At 40.7% G+C, this 11,565-nt stretch overlaps 1 protein-coding gene across 1 annotated transcript in view; it reads left to right on the top strand.

Moving 5' to 3' along the window:
- Positions 1-1,938: 1,938 nt before the first annotated feature.
- Positions 1,939-11,565, top strand: part of T265_04337 (hypothetical protein) — a gene marked incomplete at both ends in the record, with an annotated part of 45,314 nt that continues 35,687 nt past the window's right edge. The window contains one exon of the mRNA XM_009169046.1: positions 1,939-1,960. Within this exon, the coding sequence (XP_009167310.1) occupies positions 1,939-1,960 (22 nt within the window). The remainder of the gene's footprint in view (positions 1,961-11,565) is intronic.

The raw sequence follows: 11,565 nt of genomic DNA, 5'->3' as shown, positions 1-11,565 counted from the left end.
CAAGAAACGACATCGACACGACGCAAACGTCATCTTCTCACCTCCATATCAGCAGACAGAGCTATGTGTGATTACTTTTGGACCGCTTTGTGAAGTGTAATTCAAAGTGGTAAAGTGTCAAGGAACCAAGTGATTCCTAATCTCTTCTTGCTTCGGGAGTACCTACAATTTGCATCTTGGAGACCAGGCTTTGCGCACAGAAAAGTCTCTTGTATAAACTGACTCATATAGCAGCATATTCATTTATCAGGTTAGCAGAACTAGTAAGAATGGAACGGTTTTTTAATCTCAGCAACAACTATAGATCTCAATCAAACTGCCTGTTACTCGCTTTCATCGCCGATTTCATTGATTCTGTATGTCTGCGCCATCTGTATCTGTATCTGCGCCATCGCCGAGATCGCAATGCAAAAACTGGAGAGGACCATGTTGCCGGACATCAACCCGAAGCTTTGGGTACGTTATGTAGACGGGACCTTTGTCATCATCAACAAGAGAGAACTACAACGAGCAATCCAATTGATGAACAGTGTCTCCGATGAAATCATGTTCACGATGGAAGAAGAAAACAACAACAAGCTGGCGGTTTTAGATGTCCTCGTCACAAGGTTGCCAAATGGACAAATGCAAACGGAAGTCTACAGAAAAGCTACGCACACGGATCAAATTCTGAGCTACCACAGCAACCACCCAAACTGCCACAAACAGAGCTGCATCCGGACACTATTCAAGCGAATTGAAACACACTGCAACACAGTAGAATCTAAAGTAAAAGAAGAGAAACGCCTATACAGAATCTTTCAAAGGAACGGTTACCCAAGGAATTTCGTCTGGAGATCTCTGAGAAAATGCAATTCAACCAACGCGACAACCAGAAACACAAGCAAAACAATCACATTACCATATATCAAAAACATTTCGGAGATGACCGCCAGGATATTACAACAGCATGCCATAAAAGTGGCCCACAGACCGACTGACACGCTGCGAAGAGTACTATCAAAACCAAAGGGGACACTTAATGCAATGGAAAAGACAAATGTAATCTACAAAATTCAATGCAATGATTGTGAAAAACACTACGTGGGACAAACAGGGAGGAAACTGTCAACCAGAATCACCGAACATAAGCTCGCCACCAAGAGACATGACCAACTCTCTCTCATCTCTGCACACGAAGATGGGGAAGGACACCATTTCGATTGGAATAACGTCAGAATACTGGGCCAAGCAAGAACAAAGAAAGAACGCGAGTTCATGGAGGCGTGGTACTCCACTGGTGGAGCAATAAACAGGCACATTGACATTGATCCTGCCTACCAGCCTCTGAGGACAAAGGAAATCCAGAACCACAGAACCCGAGGCCGGACAAGGACTCAAAGAAGAAATCAATAGAACAGCAGGCTACTAAAAATAGGAGGCACGCCACAAACCAACAGATAAGCCGACCACGACGCAATACAGATCAAGAACGGGCCAATCAGAATCCAGGTTACAGCGCAAAGGCTGATCTTTGTAGACTATATAAACGCAAGCACGAAGAGAGGAACTACTCAACCAACAGCGCACTGAAGATGTCTCCTCGAATGATGACGAGACGTTTGCAAATCAATTGCCAAGCTCGGCGAACAGATCAGGAATGAAACCAGTTACTCAAGCAGTTATGCTCCCATGCGATACTCAATAAACTTCACACCGTTGTCATTGGTGGCATTTTGACCGACTTGGTAATAGTCTATTTCATGGTCCCACAAAATTCGATTTAATTAGACTGTGCTGTTTCCTCCGCAGTCCAGTGAACAAATATTGTTCATTTCCCCCCTAGACTTTATAAACAAACTGGTTACGAACGCGCGTACCAGTGGGTGTCTGAAGCACTAGGATTTTGCAAACTGAATTTATGTTGTTGCTGAAACTTAAAATAACTGTGTAAACTTGATGTGGGAAAAACTGTTCTATGGTGAGTGACGCAGTGGATTTATCTGTTTTCACGGTTACCTACTGTGACCCAAAAGTTCAGAAGTGTTAGGCGAGTAACGATATGGTCAACAGCTTGTTTGCCATTGTATTCGAAATGCTACGACTAGTCTTCTAGCTTCACTTGGAGTATCAGAGGCTTGTTTCCGGATGACTTAGACCCTCATTTCTCACCAGATATGAACATAAATTGGATTATGTGGTGGAGCTTCACAGTAAACCTAGTTGGATGAACGTGGTTGAGAGATCTCCAGTACTTTTATAGTTTGATCTTATCTCATCGGCCTCATTGACTACACACGCTTGGTTTCTGCATTACTTGTTTTGCCCAATGAGCATAACAGGGACGGATATGGATACATGTCAAAGTCAAAACGTTTTGGAACTCCAGGTTTTATTTTAAAGGGCCAGCTAGTTAGTGAGCATGAGGAGTTTCCCTTTTCGTTTGACTTTCATCTGGTAGGCAAAACCTTGTTTTGTCCTACCATGCACCACTCCTTTGAATGTGGGCGGTAACGACCAGAACACCCCTGGATAGCAGAAAAACAAGAAGGAACCTGCTGATCCACCAAACTCGACCATGTAGCTATCTCCAGATCCCATTGCTTTGTATCAGATAAATAAAAGCATCATCGCCCAAGCCCGCGCAATGCGTAGTTCCAAATTATTGATTTCCGTTTGGTGCAAACGTTCGCGTCATGAAAAATGAAAGATTTGATTCATGACTGACGCATTCTATGGGCTACGTACACCGGTATTACTCACGTTCTGGTTCGCTCTGACAAACCCCGTGCAACCTTCCTCCCTGAACTCGCTTACTAAGCACAGTGAATATCTTTGATTTGAATGTCCTCCGATAAAGTGGTCATCACCAGCACTATTATTGTTCCGATTGACGTAACACATGATTTTTTAAACTGGAATTTCGCCCCGCAACTGAAAATAATTCTAGAAAGCATAGAAGCGTTGTGTAGCTTTCCCTTATCCATTTGAACTAATCTACAAGGTTAAAAATCCCCAATCTTCGGAAAAATACGGATTTATCTGATATCCATTAACATAGCTTTGAAGCCACCACGTATTCATAGAGGCTGTTTTTTATAAAACGTTTGAGTAGTTTAGTACACGCTAACGAAACTTATTCTAGCCTGCCCAGCAATATCTTTTATCAGATTTTCCTTAAGCAGTCACATCACGTAAGCAATTGGCTGTTACCTAGGTAACGTACAGTATTGCTTCAGCTTGGCCTTTTGCAAATTAGGACATATGTTTACCTCATCGGTGCTGCATTATTTACATCCATCCCTTGTCAACCGCTTTAAGTACACTGCACGTGACCAAGTGCTACTTTCAACGTGTTGTCATTATGACAGATTCCAGCAAAAACAGCGGCAGCAATAAGGTCATTCACTCGTTTGCCTTTTAGACCTGGCTACAAGTGCCATTTCACGTACATTGCAGGTAGGATCAACAATGACCGGTTGTGAATAAAAATCAATTTGTTTTCATTCGGCTCGTGCGTACGTGTTTTTGTTTTGTTTTCATCCCCACAGTTGCTCATCAGTGGTACGAGGGTAGCTTGCTTTTGGATGTTGGATGTTGAAGGATGTTGGGTACCGAGTGCCAGAATTCCGTACAAATGATTCTATATCATGTGTTCGAAACAATGACTAATTATCTACAAAATGGAAAAGCTCATGTTTATCTTTAAATCCTCTACTGTTAAACGTCATAGGGAACGTTCAGCTCGAATATGCTGTTAGAAGGTAGCGTATGCTTGGTGTTCAATGAATGGACAAAAACTGACGAAACCTCATACAATGGACTGCAGACAGAAGCCAGTTTGGCAGGGCTGTTTTTATTGCTTCGCAAATATGACCTATATTGGGGCTCAAACTCGATGCGTCCGGTAAAACGCGTGGCCCACGTGAGCGTCTTTGATTAAAGTTTGAGTTTCATAACGCCTGGTAAGAATAATCTTTTGTGGATTGAACCCCGTTCGGGGAAGTTTCATACATAGTGCGACAAGCTTTTGCGCTTTCTATCAAATTTCTTTTGTTGTCTTGAACAAAATGTGTCTCACTCTGCATTACTAACCATGGGAACAAACTGAAATATTCGTTCCCTACACAACGCATTCCTATAATGCTCTTCATCTTCATTAACTGCTGAACTATTCCAGTTACATGATTTCATGCTCAGTTGCCACAGGAACTACAAATCTATGCCTATTTGAGACCCCTTTTTTGCAATGATCGCTGAGTCTGTCCCTGTAGATGTCAAATATGCGTACAATTTTATTTGTTACATCTGCATGATTTGGTCCGGACAATCAAAAGAGGATCATCCTGTAGGTCGACGTTCATCGGTTCATCGTCAAACCGGATGGAGGGTTGTATCTTCAGCACTTCGCCTTGATTCTGGCTGCCCTACTAACCACTGAGCAGAAGTGTCGCAGAAGGACATAGATCAAAATTCCTTAAATTCGCGGACATATCGCGTCACTACCAGCACAATGTATGAAAACTTGTTAGAACCGCTCCGTGCTTCCTGCATTTTAAGGAACATTTCACCACTCAGAATGATGAAACTTGGTTTGTTGATGTTTGAACACCTTTGAGTGTGAAAGCGGTTACCCTTGAATCGATTTCTCCCTATAATTTTGTTGGGAGGACAGCGGAATACCCATACCATCACAGTATGGCTCTCATGCTAAGATTCGCTTACTTGCAAAACATCGATCAGCTTCCAAGTGACAGCTAGGTGTGGTTGATAAATACTAAAACTGAACTGACCCATCACTAGGTTGCTGAGAGAGTGAGTTTTACTCTGTTCAGTCCCGTGGAATGTAATGGACAGTGACAGTAATCAGTTTCACCCCCTGCAAGCGAATGTCCAAATTCAATTTGGCCTAAAGAATTCCGTCAGTTGGAAAAGTAAGAGCAAGTTTAACTGTGTTTAGGACTGTTTAAATAACAGAGTCATCGGGCATAGTAGTGAGTGATTTTTTATTGTTTTTCAGGAATACATACCCGACACCGTTGTGCTGACTAACTGATCACGACAGAGATGAAAGTCTCCTCACGCCATTTGAAAACGAGCAATGGTCCCCCTCTGAGATCAATGTCTTTTGTACAGAATAACCTGCACCACAGAGCTTTAGTGGGTCATGTCGGTTCTTCTTCTGATAAGAATCGGAGTGTATGCAAGTTCATACGCTGGTTTCCGGCGCTACCTCACTTCATAGTCTCTACGGAGCTAACACCACGGGTTTCGACAGGCCTCTTAGGTAAGTTAGCACAAAAAATATTATAGTATGGAAATTACACCATGCCTCTCATCGGATGCTTAGTTTTGGTGTGTGTGTGTGTGTGAGGATATTATAGTATGAAAATTACACCATGCCTCCCATCGGATGCTTAGTTTTGGTGTGTGTGATACCGATATAAGGATGGGTCTAGGTTTGAAATTTAACGTTAAGATGCAAAGTAGGCCGACTAGGTTAGTGAATGTGAGCAAGGATCTGACCTTTTTAAACGTATGAAAACAGCACAGTAGCTTCATTCACGGGAAAATAGGCGTCTGTTTGCTGGTAATTGTAACGACTGAGGAGGGAAACCTCTCTGTTTGAGGTAAATGGGAGATTTGTCTGAAATTTAAATCATGTAACTAAGGGTTCATGGTGGTTATATAAAACATTCAACTCGGAGTATCTCTTCAACACAATTTCCTTCGGAAGGAACCAAAATAGCCGCTTTTATCTTGTATACAACTAATCTGAAAAGTGTGCAGACCCCAATTAGTTTGTAACGTGATCAGCAATGATGGAGTGTCTAGATCATATAGTTATCTCCTCATTTAAATCAAACGAAACCAGCCCATGGCGGCCCCTGTTCAGAGGGTTCTCCTCGTGAGACACTGTTCATTCCCGCTCATACCACTGACCGCATACGGTGCTTAGTTTAAAATTCTGACTTGATCACCTTACCGTACCACACCAACAGAATTCACGCGTAACTTCTGAGCATTTTGGTATAATATGGCAAAAAGTGGTTAGGTCAATTACCTCATACTTGCCACCTAGGCCATTTTTCCAGGTGAAAATGTTACATCCAAACTGGAATTGTCTAACTAAGCCAGCTTTAACCTAACGGTGCAAGAACCACACAAACCCAAAATAAGTTTCAATTAGTTATTGCGATAATACCATACGTAAAGAAAAACCGCACAGGTACACCTAAATAAGCTCAGCAGTCGGTTTGAGAAAGGGATATACTGAGTTCCAGAAAGGCCGACGCCATTTATGTATACTTAAAAAATAATTTTCTTGTGTGACTCGAATCTGTTCATTTTTGATGGATTTGTAGGAGCATCACTTAATTTTTAAAAAACTTTGCGGTGTTATAGGGTCCTGTAGCCTTCAACTGAAGTGAACCAGCGTTTCCAGCAACATCTACCGAACATGGATGAAGTAATATCCCACAGTAAGCGGCAGAATACGCATTACCTGTTGTCGGATAGGCGCACATCCATTTTGTACGAATGAACTAACTATCTAGACTGAGAGGTATTATTTAGCAATGTATGAAAAATGTCTGACACAACCCTATTTGGGCGAATCATATTACTGTGGAGCGGTCACATAAGTGGCCTTTTCCGCTTCCCTTTGTGACAGTAATTCACAAGTTTTTTCGGAAAAAATGTACAGAAAACGCCAGATACTTGATGGAAACATTTGATTATCGAACCATCAGTGTACAAAAATTGTAATTGTCGAGTTACTTGGTCAGCATCTGCATCACTACCCCATTTAAGATCACGGATATGCAAAGACCTGACACCGGCTGACCGGCTAAGTGTGATTCATCATTTTACCTTAAGAGTTCAAATGGTCACAAGCAACAGATAAGCGGATTATTACACTTTCTTGCCTGTTACTAAAGGGAATTGTCCGTGGTCCAACCTGACTACCTTTAACTGCATTAAATATGTAGACGTTTTTTGGAATGCGCTGTCTTTTCGTCGAAACCGATCATTTCCAATTTTGGTGTAGGAAATGTGAGCATACTTTCAAATTACCTCTGATGAGTCAGATTTCTCATCCGTTTATCGTCAAACGATAACTTTTTGGAGCCCCTGGTTACTATACTTTCTTTGTCCTGATTGTTTGTCACGTCTATTGTATATATTGCCTGTATTGTATTGCACGCATTATATATTGCACAATAATTCCGATAACTCACACAAAGCAACATACTTTTAACCGAATAACATATGTCTATATGTAACGAATCGCTCAGTAATAACCCCATATTTTAGTCCTTATTTGTCAGACCGTCCCACGAGTTTGTGTCACCCCAGTTTGATATGCACTATCCCAAATTTTTGTGATGTTTAAAGTTTGTATGATTGTAAGTTTGGTGAAAGTTACTAAAATCCTGATACCATGCTTCAACAAGGTCATAGGTGAGCCTCTCAGCATCGATATTAGTATTCCTTATAGGTATTCAGTACGAAAGTGTGTTGATCAAACAAGCGGTCTTTGGTGTTTTTCCGATGTACTTCGAAATACAATGATCAAGCAATGGAAGTTGAAAAATTGGGAACCAGAAAGGCTGTGCTTATCAGCTGACGCAGCCGATCAGTTTGAACTCCTCAAAACCCTCCAAAACAGTAATGCAGTCAGATGTAACTTTCGTTAATCTCCGAAAAATATTCTAATAGGCTTGAATCTATTGATCCCTGTTCAGATCAACCAAAAAGCGCTCACATTAAAAATAATAATAACACAATCTGTGGGCATCATTTGAAGTAGAATTTATCCGGATATGCATCCGGTGCTCATTGTACTTGGATGGCAACTATTGTATCTTTAGAGAACCCCTCGATGTCAACAAGGACAATCCGGAGGTTAAATGTTCTACATCTTCTCAAATCTCCAGATTGAGCCAAACTTTGGTGTTTCGTTCAAAACAACTAGTCAGGGCATTTTTGGACGGCTGTCAGTTCCACCTTAGGTCAGGTCATTTTTGGACGGCTGTCAGTTCCACCTTACATAAATCATATAACATAGTGATCATGGTAGTTATTTGATCTCTGAATAGGATTTCAAATACTCAAAATCATCAGGCTCCCCTGGAATAATGTTGCAGTGTAAAACAGGACAACAGACCTTTGTACACTACCCTCCGATATCCCCCTGGAATAATGCTGCAGTGTAAAACAGGACATTGAACAGACCTTTGTACACTACCCTCCGATATATGAACCAACTATCTGGCGGACTGGGTGTCCTTACCCCTGAATCTCTAAAATGGAAGCACAAAAAGTGAATACAGTATTTCTGACCTGTCATCTTCTGTTAATGGTGTTTCACAAGTCAAATCCTCCTCAAAGACTATTCTACAATATGAAGTTACACAGGCTGGGCAAGCCGTTGAATGACATTAAAGCCGTTGAATGACATTTGGTAAATCGTTCTTTGAAGTTGCGAATCTGTATTGATTTGTGGAAGAGAGATGCCATCAGTCGTGCAAAACCTGAAAATCTTGGGGAATATCGTTGACTTCCGAGTAAATACCACTTTTCGGGTAATGTAACGCTTTATTCGTAAAGGGAACTGAAGTAATTTGGATACGGTGGCTAAATTTATAGAACTGTCAGTCACGTGACTCTCGTCTGAATCGAGTTTTTACCCTGTCTTGGGGTGAATTTTCGCCTAATGAGATCGAAAATGTGTGAAAATCGAGTCCAATTCTTTTCATCTTTGGTATAGACCCATCAGAAGAGGAAGAGAAAATATCCTCATTGTGGATTCTATTTTAAATAAAATTTTGCGGCCCCAAGCAAAGCATGTCCTGCTGAGTGATCTGTTGTACGGACCAATAATGCTTTGATATTCTTCGTTGAAAGAGGCTAAATACGATTCCTGCTTCAGACAGGCGCCATAAATTTGTCCTACTTAATTTTTCGAAAATCAACTGGCATTTACAATGTGGTGTGTTTTATATAACAGCACGTCCATAATGAAACACGGTTTAAATAAGCAGTAAACTTTGAAACCTTAAAGTGATTTATCGGGTTTTCTGCCGATTAATACTATTTTTTATAAAATTCAGCAGCACTGTGTTCTCCTGGTTCTTCCAGGAGAAATGAACTCTGCGACATCAGCCATTTTGTCTCAATCTGCAATTTTTCTACTGAACTGTATTCTTTTAAATTGGGCCTAGCCCATGTTTGTTCTCGGGATTCGCAAGACAACTACCTTTGTGAGGGTTATTTGTTTGCACCAAGATCGTTGTATTTGAGTCGTTAACTGAAGAGAAAGTTTAGTGTAAGTAGCGCCATCAAGGTCATCTCCAGTAAAACAGTAACCTCCTGCAATTAAAATCCATGCATAATTAACAGCTTAGAAAGTCTGTACAATTAGTTCAGATTCATTGGATATCATCAACATTGCGTATCTCTAAAAATGCCCGGAAAGATTCGAACGTGCAACCTCCCGTCTACAGTTTTAATTCTAGCATTTTATTCAGCCACTCGTATAGAAAATTAGACCAGAAAAAAGTGCAATGAATCTGTTGTGAATCGATTGTTTAATCATTTTCCTCTGACTGTTTATGGTTTTTTTGTTTTTCCAATGTTGGGCGCTGGGAATTACGACCGCTGCTTCATATCTTGTAGCGCGGTGTTGCACAGCCCCACACTGCCCTAACGGTCTCTAGCATATAATAACACTTCGGCAAAAATTACGTCACCCTTTGAAAGACGTGACTGCTTGATGTATTGCAGCCATATCCAAAAGTGATGAAACAACTACGTCTATGAATAACCGATTTATAAAAATCCTTGGTGTAACAATTGGGTCTGAAATGGGTGTCAATCAGCTTATTCAGCTTATTCTCGGTGTACGTAAATCAGACCTAGTAGTGACAGCTTAATGGACTGTCGCTTTTTGGTTTGATGAAAGCAACTCAATGGGTGTCATCAGCTTATTCAGCTTATTCTCGGTGTACGTAAATCAGACCTAGTAGTGACAGCTTAATGGACTGTCGCTTTTTGGTTTGGAGAAAGCAACTCACGAACCTGTAGACTAGAATAAAGTGTACCAAACTTGGATGATTCGCTGCCCTACACCACCTTGTCTCCTATCACACACAAAGATAAAGTATGTTCTGAAATAAACCGTGTCATCGATAGACTAGGAGTGTTTGATTTCAGAAGGGCTTGGTAAACAATTGGAAGTTCTGAGTTTTAAAGGTATAAACAAGCTTGTTTCAATGGTGTCTTATTATACCAATGAAATGAGCAAATAACAGAAAATTAGGGATACAAATAGTAATATTCGAGTATATTTATGATTTGAGACCATAATTTGAGTCAACTGATGTGATTTAGAAAGTACAATGAGGCCTTTCAATAAAATCGCAAAGCGGTGGCACCTCTCACTAAATCAAGTGCTGGTTTTAATGCATTACTTAAAGATGTTAGACCGCCCAACTACATTCCCGATATCAACCTTACTAAGGACCCGTGGGGCATGTTGGAAGTGTAGATCACGAAGAGTTTTTGAATGACTGCTCAAAAACATAGACGTAATGACATCAGTCAACATGGGCACTCAAGTCACAGTAGGCGATTATCGTTGTTGAAAAACTCGTGAACAGAACCGTAGTTAAACGTTACTGCGCAAATGACCAGTTTTCACGTCAATTCCATTAGTGAGTAGTTCTGGGAATTGTGTTCTAGTCATCTATTGGCAGCGCTAATCCTCCAACCACACTCCTCTGATTCTACAACTTATAGCGGAGTTTTGACAAGAATTATTTAGAACAAATATAACTCTTCAGCCTGACAACAAATTAGAATAATGGATGCTTATATGCAATGTTTTGTTACAACCGGATAGCCAAATGTATGTTCATTAATATAAGAGAATTGAATATTTGGAAATTCGGACACGTTTTATTCTCAGTGACTGAAGTACGTAGGCGGAGCTAAGTTAGGAGATGCCATAGACAAATGATGCACAGTCCCCCTTCCGGTTTTTTTTAAAAAGGACAAGAACAATCCGCCTTTTTAGTATGCTCGACAAACAGCGATCAATACCGTACTTTGTATGTTTACAAAATCCTTTTTTACAAGATTCGTTCTTTTAATTCCTAACTATCTTTCAATCCTAGTTAACTTTTCACGCCATTCTGAGAAACAAAACCATGATGTCCTTTGTTTTTTTCCACATCAATAGTCCGGATTTAAACAAAAGCCAACTGTCTCAAATCTGAAATAAAATTAGATATATCCGAAGCGTCTACGCTAAGTTGTGCTGTTTAGTTCCAAAAAGAAAACAAATTCTTCAAAATTATTATCCTGGATTACCAGAAACTCGTATTATCCGCAGTCTATCAGCTTTTCTCCCTTTGATTCGAGGGACACATTGCTTCTGGCGCCCACCAGTTGCCAGTGATAAGTTTGAGTTGATGCGCATTGTTCCTAGCCGATATTGGTTTTGTGTAGAGACCCGCTCATATATTTCATACGGAAACCAGAGTCCCTGGACTAAGTTAAGACCTGGAACCTCTTACTCAT

Source organism: Opisthorchis viverrini (assembly GCF_000715545.1).
Source record: "Opisthorchis viverrini unplaced genomic scaffold opera_v5_70, whole genome shotgun sequence".
Lineage (NCBI taxonomy): Eukaryota > Metazoa > Platyhelminthes > Trematoda > Opisthorchiida > Opisthorchiidae > Opisthorchis > Opisthorchis viverrini.
Note: the sequence above shows the minus strand (reverse complement) of the source record. Positions and strands in the feature narration are given on the sequence as shown.